The sequence below is a fragment of the Pleurodeles waltl genome, chromosome 2_2 (assembly GCF_031143425.1).
Source record: "Pleurodeles waltl isolate 20211129_DDA chromosome 2_2, aPleWal1.hap1.20221129, whole genome shotgun sequence".
Lineage (NCBI taxonomy): Eukaryota > Metazoa > Chordata > Amphibia > Caudata > Salamandridae > Pleurodeles > Pleurodeles waltl.
In genome coordinates this window covers 781,930,613-781,943,933 of record NC_090439.1, presented here as the reverse complement: position 1 = coordinate 781,943,933, position 13,321 = coordinate 781,930,613, and the positions used below count along the sequence as shown (strand labels likewise).

Sequence of the window (13,321 nt, the reverse complement as noted above, 5' to 3'; positions counted from 1 at the left end):
TCCGTATGAGTCAGGGTACTCTTGTAACCCTCCTCTGTTAACTTGTATAAGTTTCCGAAAATGCATCGTGCAGCTCCTAGAGGTAATCTTCCATTGTTGGAATGAAGGATAACACATGTAAACAATCCTTATGTGGCATAACAGTGACCCACCATTTTTTCCATGGGTAATACACCTATATTTGTGTGAGAGAATCAAGTTTCTTTACTACTTAGAACTGTGCTGGCAATAATACCATCAAAAAAATTGGCAATCTCAGAAATAATCTAAACAAATTCTCTAGTTTGAGACTTTGATTTATGTCTCCTTTTAGAAGAGTGTTTTTTATGGCAATCATTAGATGCATTACTTCATGTAAAGGTCAAGAAGGACCTTAAGACCTGGCTCTTCGACTAAATCTTGAGGACCTACCCCACAGCGCCTTGAGACCCTACGGGTGAATAGCATGCTTTAAAAATGCTAGTGAACTGAAGAACCTGCAGTGAACCTTTTTTAGAATAGTGCCCTACGTACTCTGTACTGTGATTCAATGAGCGTGCCCCAAAGAGAAGTGAACATTGTTTCAAAAGTATCTCCAAAATCGTAGTACAGGTTTCAACAGCTTGACTCGTGAAGTTCAAAGTATTCTGCTATACAGCAATTCATAAGGCACAGCAACAGCAGGAGAGCACCGAAAATTCAATAGTCCAAATAAAAGTTGAAAAGTTGAAATTGTGCTGCAAAACTACTAGAAGACAACAAACTACTGGTACTTACATTAACATGCGTCAACATAAACGTGCAAGTAATCCTTGTATTGCCAGAAATAATGTGCAAAAGGTGACACCAGGGTAGAACTATGCAACACTCTAAAAGGCCTTTTGGGAAATTGTAGAAATTCACAAATAAAAATGAGTACATATGCAGGCTTGTAGTAACAGAACATTCAGCAAACGTACATTGTATGTTTTTGTTGTTCTCTTCCTTCTGCAAGGATTCTCTCAATCAGTGGCGTAATGGAGAATGATGGGGTCCTCTTGCAGAATGTGAAGGGTCACCAAGTCTTCTGTATCTCACAGATATTCAAAGACTTAGTGCTGAATAAAAGTCCTCAGAAGGGCGACCCCGCCCTCCTAGGCCAGAGGCCTGTGATACGCCCCTGACATTAGTGCTTTACCATTTACAATGTGGCCTCAGGACATGCAACGGGACTGTCTGCCGAATCTGTATAAAAACGTGTCGCCAAATATCAAGTAAAACCATAAAATTCACATAACAAAGTGTGCATCAGAACTGAAACTAGCTTATTTCCAAAAAAGTGCATATTACCAACAACTAGTGTAGAAGCCAAATGTGGCAGACTGCACCACTGGCAACAAAACAAAAATGCTGCAGCTAAACAGTCTCCCCATAATACATCTGTCTAGTACCGTTCATTTAAGCAAATTGTGCACTAAGAATTAGAGGTATATTTATAAAGGCTTTGATTTTGCAAACCTTCATGCGAAGAGTGATGTGCAGCCTCCTCATTGTGGTAACTCAATACGTCGCCTGAGGTATTAAGACAACTTTACCTAACACCTATAACTCCCTTGTGCTAAGCATCCTATCAATCCTACTAAGTTTATTGTATCCCACTACAAACATTAGACGTGCACCATCGTGTGCCACGATATCATGGAATACAAAATTATGCTTCCCAGTTTACGGCACAAAGCATCAGAGTGCCGGAAATCCGTATATTAAAGCACTGCGTGTCACGCAGCACATAGCTATCAAGTAGTAACATGTCTCTATGATGGGGGGACACATCGGTGACACGTGTGTTCCATTGCGCTGGTGCGTGGCAGGGACTCCAATACTGCGACACGCCTGTGATTTTCTAAACCAGCCATGCCCAAGCCAGCCAGCTCCTGCATGAGCGCTGTGCGCACATCACTCTCCCTGGGGCCGCTGCCTGCGCTCGGATTACAGGTTCACACGGTAGAGCCACAGGCCGCCCGCCACCCGCCCTCAGCAGGCAACTGCTCCATTCATCCGAGCGCCGCCGGCCACCGCCCCCTTCCCACCGCCTGCAAGCAACTTTCCCACGGCCCGCGCGTGCTAACAGCCGACCCGCAGACTCCTCTGACTGGCCCGCGGCCCGACCAACCACCGTAAGCGTGGGCGGGGAACGTCAATCTATCAGAAGCCCGGCTGTGGCTAACGACATAGAAAACGGACGGCACCTTAACGGGGGCTGAAAATATAAGTTACGTTTTAATGTCAGCTTGCGATCGTATGTTTATCTGTAAAGTTTTAGAAAACACAAAGTATTCTGGTCTCCATTTGAAGATACGTTCACGTCCTCAAAGCACTCCCTCTAAAACTCATATGTTTTATTATATATAATGCTCAATCGATTACAGGAACGCCATAGTTTGGGAAGTACAACCCCCGTATTGTTCTTCGCCAATAAGATGCTAGTTTTATAAGGTAAGCATACTAGTAGGAACGTGTTATAATGTTGCCTATATTAAATGTACATCACTAAAACGGGAATCTTCACTTCAGGCATCGCATACTTTCTAATCAGAAAGGATGGGGTGAAGCGATTTCCGTGCACAGCAGTCAGAAGTGCTGAACTCTGTGGGCCCAGGGATGATACCTTGACCTGCTTGCCTTCGGTGCAGTCGAGGCTTGTCCTTCTTCGGTTTCGGGTATCCGAAGCCTGCGCTACTGCTGCTCCTCCAGCGCCGCCGCTCTGCCGCGAGCAGGGGGTGTGCTCCAGAGCCCTGGTGCCCACGTGCCGCCATTGGCCGATCTGACGGCGTCAATCAGGAGGAAAGGGAAGCACAATTGGCGGCGCACAATGGAGTAATTATAGTGCGGCGCCGGCCCCCGCGCCCCGCCTGCCATCCTGCGGAGCGTGGGAAAGCGGCGGCCGGGCTTTAACCGGAGGCAGAGCCCGAGGAGGTGCAGAGTGCGAGTGGCGCCGCAGGGACAAGGAGGGAGCCCCCGAAACAGAACTGCAGACGCCGGGCATTTTTAGCCCAGTAGCAGCTTTACCCCCCTGCCCACCCTTAACCTGCACCATGAAGAGGACGCACGACTACAGCTCTTCCGACAGCGACCTGGACGAGAACATCGAGGTGGAGAAGGAGAGCGCGGACGAGAATGGGTAAGAGGGCTCGTGTTCACTCTGCGTGAGTCGCACCTGCAGCTCGGGGGTGCCTTCCAGCTGAGGGGTCGCGGGGATAGCGGGTGACATGCCGTCAGCCTGTCAACCCTTGCAGGCTGTCCTCTTGTTAATGATCACATTTTGCCTCCTTAAATCACAAGCCCTCTATGCTAAAAGTGGATCACCCCCTACAGGAATGTGATCATTCTCCCAAGTGGTTAATCTCCATTGACTTTAGCGGGTTTCCATCCATTAACCATCCGATTTGCCCTCTTTGGAGAGTTTATTCCCCATCGGAATGTAGAGGCGACTTTGGGGTATTCTATTGCTCACTTCGCAGGTGACCCTTACCCAGTGCTTAGAGGCCAGACCTTCGACGCCCGCTCCCGGTCCTCACGATAATGAAATGGCCACGTCTATTCACGAATCAGGATCTCAATCTTGGGTGAACAAGTGGATTGGTGCAAACTTTTCACGGGACCCATACACAATAAACGGCACGTCCACCGACAATGTCTTCTTTTAGTTTCTAAAGCACACTCTGTTTAATTGTGCGCGCGCCTATGTTGGAACATAATCCTTCTTAAGAAAGTGCTCTAGCATCCTCTTTTGCTCCAACAGTGCTCCTTCTTCTTCTTTTTTTTTTTTTTTTTTATACTCCCCACTAAGCATTATTTGCTCTTGCACCGGTCCGGGTACATAGTATTAGCGGCATCTTATGTGCTCCCCACTTGAGCATGCTGACTCTTTTTGGCAGGTGCAGGAGGCACTCGCATCTTTTCATTTGTTAGCGCCTAGAATGTGAATGACGCCGGACCGCATGGAAGTGTCCCGTGCTTGAAATAGAAGTTAGGAAATGTTGATACAAACAGGCCTGTCCGCTACTGGGAAGTGTCAGAGCCCCCTATTGAAAATTCTTTATTTGTGATAACCACCCTTTCAAATCAATGAAGAGTTGTCTGAAAGGGATCGTGGCCTGGGGCAGCGGTTTGTATTGAGACCATTGCCCAGGAGGCTACCCGTGTCTTACTGCCCCTTGCACCTCTAGTCACTGTCGATCTTGTTCAGTTGTCTTTACTTGTTACACTCACAGGCAGGGCACAAAGTTGACGCGTTTGTTTTGATTTCAGAAACCTGAGTTCGTTCCCGGGCTCTATGTCTCCTTCCACCTCCTCCCAGGTCTTGGCCAGGAAGAGGCGACGAGGGGTGAGTATCTTCAGACGCCACTGCTGTTCACTTTCCTGCACATCTGCTCCCAGCGCATTCTCTGCAACTAAGCGGCATCTCTTGTTATTTACTTCCAGGTCATAGAAAAACGTCGCAGAGATCGAATAAACAACAGTTTGTCCGAATTAAGAAGATTAGTGCCCAGTGCTTTTGAGAAACAGGTAAGGGTTCAGGGGCACTAAGCCTGACAACTGGACACATAACACTAATGATGCATGCGGCTCATGGTCATGGCATGTACTAAATCTCACTTATTTTAAATCTCACCTTTCTGCACGTTTTCCTCAAAGGGTTCCGCCAAATTGGAAAAGGCAGAGATCCTGCAGATGACCGTGGATCACCTGAAGATGCTGCATGCAGCGGGCGGAAAGGGTGAGTTCTTTTTTTTTTTTTTTTTCTTTAGTTGCTACTGTTGTTCATACTGGAGGTAAATCAAGTCTCGTTTGCCCGCGGGTCCCTTTTTTTTGAGAAGTTAGAGCGAGACTAATATCCCAACGTTCCCACTTGTACTCGTAGGAACTTGCCAAGTAAGAGTGTCGACGCATGGAGCAGATAACGTTAGTGACCTACATTTATGTATTTTACAACCAAGTCACTGCCAAGTTGTCATTCCGGTAGCTATGGGCCATTTTTGTACCTTAACTATTGGTGACTAGATACATTTTAGCGTAGAACAAATACGCACACTTGTTGTTTTATTGTTATTATTAAAGCTCCTTAAAGAGAAATAGTCAGTTACTCTGCACTGCAAATATATTTGTGTAATTTTGGAGAATAAAAACAGCTCACAGATTCATCACTAGTTTAAATAATCACCCAGTCACTTGCTTTATGCAAGTGTCTGGTGACGCCACAGCCGCCGTCCGAAGTATTCTGAAATCGGTATTTTACTGCCGTTTCCTTATTTGCCTTCAGTATGTTGGTCACTTTTAATGTGTTTATGTATACTTTCTCTTACACTGTGAATATCTGGAAGGATTCTCATTTCTGTTTTCAGATTTTTGTTCTTTAGCTCTGGAGGGAGTTGTTTTTAACAAGAGCTTCTCGTTTCTTATTTAGGCTACTTCGATGCTCACGCTCTGGCAATGGACTATCGCAGTTTGGGATTCAGAGAGTGCCTGGCTGAAGTGGCGCGATATCTCAGCATCATCGAGGGGCTGGACACCTCTGACCCTATGAGGGTGCGCCTGGTCTCCCACCTGAACAACTACGCCTCTCAGCGGGAAGCAGCTAGCAGTGCGCACACAGGCATCGGACACATCCCATGGGGTGGCACCGGGTTTGCACACCACCCTCATCTCGCCCATCCACTGATGCTGGCACAGAACTGCCTCAACACTAGTAACACGACAGCCCCCTCCACAGAAGCACATCACCAAAGTAGGCTGGTGGCCCAGTCCTCGCACCCGGACACCCCTTCTCTAAGAGTGCCCCCTAATGGCAGCCTGGCGTCCGTGCTGCCGGTGGTTGCCTCTTCAAAACTTTCTGGCCCGCTCTTATCTTCCATGGCGTCCTTATCTGCGTTCCCCTTTTCCTTTGGCTCTTTCCACTTGTTATCCCCAAATGTACTGAGCCCGTCTGGACCAGCGCAGTCATCAAACATTGGCAAGCCCTACAGACCATGGGGAACGGAAATTGGGGCTTTCTGAGCACTTCTGTAACCGGTTTATAGTCTGAGAGGGATTATAAAATCCAGCTGTGCTGGGTTGATTTTAATGTGTTTCCTACTGCTGACGTTTGTGGTGGGAAAGGAGGGTGATGGTACAATGTTCAACACACTTTTGTAAACACATCTTAAATATGACTTTCTTTCTTAAGCAGCAGGTTTTTTTTAACTAGTTGCTAAAATGTTCACAGCTGCAATAGTGAATGTTAACACGTATGTGACTTAGGTTTATCTTCCTTATTTAACTTGCTTGAATTTATTTTCAGACATTTCAATTGTGCCATTTTTTTGCCAGGTTATTTTCTTCCCGGACATGTCACGCCTTCTAGAGAGCTTATCTTTAGTCTTACCTTTTTGGTGACCACCGCAGTTAAAGCTTAATTTGGAATGTTGTTTTCTTAATATTTTAAAAGATGTTTTATCAGAAGAAAATTATTGATTTTTAAAGTATATTTTGAATTTTATATTTCTGACTTAAGCGCTGACAAATCAAATTTATCAGTTCCCAGTAAAAGATCTGTTCACCATTAGCTGCTCTTGTTTTATTCCTGTGAATAGGTGTGCTATGGAGTGGTATGTTATGTTTTTTGGGTATGTGTATGAATACACTTGGTAGTTTGTTATTACATACATAAAAAACGCAGAGTTCCAATGACGTTTTAGTTAATATTTTTCACAGGTTCTCAGTGGTGTTGACAACACTAATGTCATGACAGTTGTCCCGGTAGGAATTGGCTAAAACAAACACTCCCTAGATGCAGACTTGATATCTTTGTTCTGCAAATCAGGATCTTGTCCTCCAAAAGGCACACTTTTCCTGTAAATAATACCCTAAAATGGTGTCATTATTAATCTCATTGTTGCCTTGTAAAATGTTGTCCAACTGAAAAAAGTGCTGCACCACTGATTGTTCTCTTGCCAGCCTGGTGAATCCCTTCTCATCTTTCCCTCACATCTTACCAGTGTAAACTAAATATTCATCCCTATTGCACTTCACTATAAACAACACCTGGAGCATACTTCAGGCAGGTCTGTGAAGTTCTTCCTGTTTTTGTACACTATATTGACCCCGCAAAGTATATTAAACGTTATAGAAAATAACAGAGGGGCACCGCAAGACGCCGGTACTCCAGTATGTAAAAGAAGTGGACATCGCTTCTGAGTTGCTTTACTCTTTTTTTTTTTTTTTTTTTTTTTTTAACTCTGCCCGTGCACTGTTCGTTATGAAAACTGCCACTTCTTCAGGGGCACCGATCAACGTAAACACATTTAACCTGCGAGGCTCTATTCTGGTACTGCGAAGTACACATAGAAGCCGTTCTTTAGCAATGACAAGGAAAGTAACAATATGCTCCAATTGTAACATTGAACAGAAGGAGTAATGGGATACTATGGCCAGATTTTGAATACGTTAGGGGTTCATCTTACAAGTGTGTACCCACAAGAAGGATACTAACTGGAGCATACGTGGGGTTGTGAGGAAAGAACAGTCTGTTTATGTACTTCCATAACACTAAAAGAGGGCCTGATTTGTGAATTTAAGCATGAATATTCATTGCGAAAAGCGCGCTGGTCGGGATTTCGCGAATAAAGCGGCAAACATAATTTAGGGTCTGGTACGAGACTGCTGTTTGATTTCCTTAAGATTATAACCCCCGAGGCGCAAAGGACGTCTAGTCACGGTCATCCTGACAGTCCTTACATTGCTGTCAGGTTTCCCGGGTCCATGTGTGATGTGTTGCTCCCCTCTAGGGTTTTTCTTGGCATTCTGGGAGTTGTAGCCCTGTTGTATAATGGAAAGAACAATACTACAAGTCCCAGAATTCACAGGGAAAAAAACCTGAAAAGGAGCAGCACATCACGCAGGGAACTGGGAACATTGGCAGGGCTGTGCGTGGGCGCTTTAACCGTTGCTAGGCCTGGTCAAGTGACGCTGTTGAGTGGCTGATGTGCGTTAGCAGCCCTCTTGAGCGCTTCACCCAGTGCCACGCAGCTCTGAAGAGGAGGCATGCGTGCTGCTGTGCGAGCAGCGGTGTCCCGTTGTACCCAGAGGACCTTCAAATAAGCATTGCGGGTGATTTGTAGGCGGACCAGTTGTTTTTAAAGAGCTCGTGAGCTGCGCAGACCCCGTGTTTTCTAAGCTAGGAACCCAGCCAGTCCCCGACCCTGCTCTACATATTGTTAAGGGGTTGGGCTCCTCTCTGATTGGTGGGAGCGCTATAGTGTTTCAAATCCAGGGTAGCGTCACAGCGGCCTTCAAGCACTCTACAGGGGTCGGCCAAGGACCGACTGCCGTGATTGTTTCAATTACTTTTCCTTTGTCTGCAACATTGTATTTCTGCATCAAACCGAAAGCATTTGAAGGGTTTCTGTTACAAAAGGTTAAGATGAAGTGTACTTTACAAAGGAGCGTATTTTAAGAAGCGGTTCTGAATTAAGCTTCCAAGTGGGGGTTCCGTCAAGCCGAGCTCACTTCCCGAAAATGATTGATCTTCTTCGGTGGAAAGAATTCTCTCTTTCGTGAATTATGACCAAACACCTGTCCAGATTGAGACCTGTGATAGTAGATACTCTACTAAAAGTACTACTAGTTCCAGCGCCCTTTAATGTAGCTCCAGTCTGTTAGGAGCTTAAGTTGGGTATTAATATAATTTCTGCATCCTACTATTTGATGGTAATTCTAAAACCCCCAATACAGACAAAGGGTCACAATCGTGGACAAGTCATAGCCAGAGATTGTAAACGGCTTTGGAGACGTAGCCTTCAAATCTGTCCTGCTATAAGGATGTCAATTCAAATATTATTATTTTTTAAGTCTAACTGCTTCCATGTAAAACATTTTGGGTGTGTACTTTTTACTTTTCCTGTCTGTGTTAAAAACCTAACTGGAGCATTGACCACCCAGTGATCAGAAGTGCCCATGGATTTGGAGTTTGCAGTAGTTCAGACACAAGAAATCTCGCCTTGAACCCGTTCTACAGCTGGGATCTTCAAATTCACATTGCAGGTGTGTGGTTGTACCGAATTTATTTGAACGTTTTTCCTATACAGTTGTGCAGGATTTGATCGGTGGACTTTCTGGGACGTTAGGGTGATATCTCTTGTCCCGTTCAGACAATTGGGGTCTAGCCCAATGCTCCTCAGCAAACAAGGGTAAATGCCGCTTTTCTTTAAAGCGGGGGCACTCCGAGTGTTACTGGTGCAAGAAAAACAATGCATGGTGGTTCCTTTGACCGAAGGCCACATTAACCATTAGCATTAGCAACTGTCCAGGCCCTCTCCCCATTGCCCAAAAAATCTTCCTGCTTTAATGAGGGTGGGGCTTTCAGTCCTCAACCACTTTTACTATGTAAATATGGGTACTCCGTTTACCGACCTCAGAAGCATGGAAGGCCGAGTCAGCCTTGCTGGGATATGAACTTGAGACCTGCAGATCACCGCATGTCTCGGGCTCGGCCGCAAAACCGGAACAATCTACCACTGTAAAGGCACTCTTGGGTCTGTCTTATTGGTAGAATATTAAATGGTTAAGGCACATCATCTGTGGATCAGGGGTTTCCCACCTAGAAACATATAGGATAAAAGTAACTAAGGGCTGCATTTCTGAAAATTATTGAAAAGTTGTGCTTTGTTAAGCAGATTGGGACAAAACTGTGGTAAAGATATACTTTGATAAAAGGAGTACATTGCTGGAATTACTGGGTGTTTTGTACGTTTCCCAAATAAAAGGTTAATTAATTCTCTAGAAGCCCTGCAACAGGTATGGCAAGCCTCCAGGCACCCACCAACCAACATAACCTGCATCAAAAAGTGCAATAACAGTTATGAACACGCTCCACAACCCCTTCAATGATACAACAGGGATGGCAAGCATCTTCATGCCAGGCGTTGTGTAGTGCTAACCTCCGCTTGCTCGGACATATATAATGTCGGTCTCCTGATGGTCAGCTACATGTATGCTAAGACTTCACATGCTTTGTTAAAGGGTTGTTAAAATCCAGATACCAAGCAACAGGTAATGCTAATGTACATATGCACTTCAACAGATACCCTTCACATGCCCAGCTACATTTATAAATAGTGTCCACATTTGCAGCAACTGATAGCTAGTATGTATGTGTGTTCGTATATAGTGGCCGGAGATCCCCCTCCCCCAGCTTGGACCATGCCCTTGCCAACTCAACTGCGTTAATGACAAGAAACTATTACTTGGCCATGGGTAAAAGATAAGTTTTCATCGCAATCGCACAGAAACATAAGCATAACATTTAAGCCTCAAATGTAAACAATTTGAGAATCATCGTAATAGTTAATGATCATACAAGGAAATTGTGTGAATAATCAGTCTAGAAAATGTGTAAACAATAGCAGTGTTTGTACCAAACACCTGTTTACAATTGAGTCAGTTCCTGAGATGTCACAGAACTAAGGACCAAGTATCCTATATTTCTGCATCCTTGCATGGACCACACAGGTGAAATCCCCTATCTCCTTGGCTGGCGGTCCCAGTCCTCTGCACTCTGGACCACCTGTAATGGTCCCAGCCCCCCACACACCAAGCTGTAAAATGGAGCAGACTGAGAGAACAGGGGCAACAGCCCCTTGCTCTATGCTCACAACAGTATATGTCAGTAAGCTGGTGTGGATGTCCCCTTGCAGAACTAAGGATTGCTCAGTGCTGTCCTAGGAGGTATTTTGGTGTAGAAAACTTTCTATCCCTGTGAGGAGTTGGCATTGCATGCTGATAGTCTGCCACAAGAGCGATCCGGTCAATGAGGACCTTTGCCTCACCAACCAAAAAAGAGACTTTGTGAATGCCCAAATGTCCTTGATGAAGAGGTTTGTCCCTGAGTTAAACCATCACGATGGAACATCTACTCACCCAGGATGAGTTTTTGAGGACTATTCCTGAGGCAGCCAGGTCCCGGACATAGTTTTGCCATTTTTGCATTTAGTTGCTGCACAGACACATTGATAGCCCTTGGTCTGATGCCCTCACCCAACTTGAGATGAGGTATTGTGAGACCACGCAATAAAAGCATCAAGAAATGACCAACTTAACCAAGAAAACCCATTCAGAGTGGGTTCCCTCACTTCCTTCCAGCCCACCTGTATCATATGCATGACAATTAGGTCCGCAAATTGTAGTCCCTCGCAGCCTTTTGTGTCCCCGTCATCTTCCATGGTCCTCCCATTCTGCACCATCTGAAGAAGACATTTCTCAAAGCTGGCAGCTTCGGTCTACGGAGCTGCTGCAACTGGTAAGCAGCACAACACACACAGAAGTGACTGAGGACCCATATGACTTTGGAAGACATAACTACTAAAACAAAACGAGAAGGAGACAAGTTAGCAGAAGCAGCGTCAAGACACATTTTTACAATATTTCTGGGTGGATGTAGCATTTAAAACATGTAGAAGACCGCTGCTCAATTCGCTTGATGTCCTGATGGGAAAAAATGTGCCCCTGCCACGAGGGTTGCTGCCCCTGTCCGTAATGAGTGGGAAGAATCCAAAAGCTGGGCCCTGATCACCCTAAGGACAGAAGCTAAAGCTGCGGCAAACTGGCCGAGTGATGGCGGTGACCATTCGCTTGATTAAATACAATTTCTTCAATCCTAGTTAGGCTTTTAACTTAGGAGACAGGTGTGTAAAGCATTTAATATCAAGAAAACAGAAGGTCAGTAAAACACAAAACACAATAAAAATCCAGCATCAATTTATAAAAATAGATTCTATTTTTATCTTTAAAATGACACAAAAACAACAAAAATCCAATGTAGGGAAGATATGAATTTTTAAAGATTAAAAGCTGGTAACTTTTAGCAAGATTTCTAAAACTCTTTCCCTGTTCAAGTTATATTAAAGTCAACAGTGGCAAGTTGTTTATTATAACTTTTAATTTGATTCCAAACTTGCTATAGTTAGCTCCTTCCTATAGAAAATAAGACTTTATTATTTTTAAATAAAGGGCCCGATTTCTGAAAAGATTGCGCCACCTTTTTGTAATTTTTTGATGCGAAAGTGGGGCAAAACGCAAATTGATAAAATACAATGGTATTTTATCAATTTGCGATGCCTTTGCGTCAAAAAATGACAAAAAGGCAGCGCAATCTTTTCATAAATCAGGCCCGAAGTCTCTCCATGGTAACTTATGGAGCCCATTCACTACAATGGAGAGACATGGGTGTACTATCTCTTCTGGGGCCCCTAAACCTACATGTCCTACCATATACTAGGGACTTATAGGTAGGTTGGTACAGCCAATTATACTTAACCTAATTTGAATACACCATTTTAATCCTAGCACAGGCCCTGGGACTGTTTAGCAGTGCCCAGGGCACCATCAGAGTCGGGAAAACACCAGTATGAGTGGAAAATGGAGACAAAAAGTGAGGGGGTTTCTGCACTCATCCCGGTTTTCCCACAATGGGTGATTGTACATAAGACAGACCTATAAGGAGCACGTTATGTCAGAGACCATGACGACAGATGGTGGCATTGCAACCTTTACTATGCTAATGGGGAAGCTCATCTGTGTAGCACTGACAAGCCCCTATGTAGTCTGAGACACGCTCCACAGTGCAGCCACCGTGTACCACCGCCCTGCATTCCCCTGGGCTTGCCTGCTTCATCAGCTCACGGCCCTATGCCTCGGGCTCTAAGGATGTGGGTGCGGTCGGACATCTTTGTAGCTGCCTGGGTACAAGTAGGTCCAGGTCTCCATGCAATGACAAATCAAAACACCGAAAAAGCACTTCTGTACCAGGGGAGCAGCAGACACAGCTCTTCACCACCTGTGCTGGTGGAGTTGGGAAGCACTCTTGTCTGTCTGCAGCAGACCCGAAAGCATGCAGGACATCCCTGGGAAAGGGTACAGTGTGTCATTTCTGTGAATGAGTAGACCACGCCCTTGTGGAAACTGAGCCAGGCAGCACTTTTGGAGTCTCTGCATGCACGGTTCTACTGAGTGGGGAGCCTGGTATTTGAACAAAGCTGCACTTCCTGCCCATGGCTTTTCAGGCAATAGTCATAAATTTAAGACTACAAACGCATGCACACAAGGGAGGGGATGGTGGGACAGCTGAAACAGCAAAGCGGGAAGAGGTTGTGGTACAGGGGAAATCCTTTTACTTTTATTGTGAAGAAACTAAATTAAAGCAGCCCCTCTTTTGACAATCCATGTAAGGAGATAAGAACAGGAATTACAGCCCTGTTCAGACAACGGGAGCCACTGAAAACATCGAGAGCTTCTGAAAACATCGAGCCCTCGTGTCTCAGAGCCACTG

General features: G+C 45.1%; 1 protein-coding gene across 1 annotated transcript; it reads left to right on the top strand.

Annotated features, from left to right (window-relative positions):
* The first annotated feature begins 2,805 nt into the window (after positions 1-2,805).
* HEY1 (hes related family bHLH transcription factor with YRPW motif 1) lies at positions 2,806-6,562 on the top strand. The gene is made up of 5 exons (XM_069220400.1): positions 2,806-3,139; positions 4,270-4,345; positions 4,444-4,527; positions 4,657-4,738; positions 5,426-6,562. Exons 1-5 carry the CDS (start codon positions 3,054-3,056, stop codon positions 6,013-6,015), a joined length of 918 nt encoding a protein of 305 aa, XP_069076501.1. The 5' UTR covers positions 2,806-3,053; the 3' UTR covers positions 6,016-6,562.
* The last annotated feature ends 6,759 nt before the right edge of the window (positions 6,563-13,321 follow it).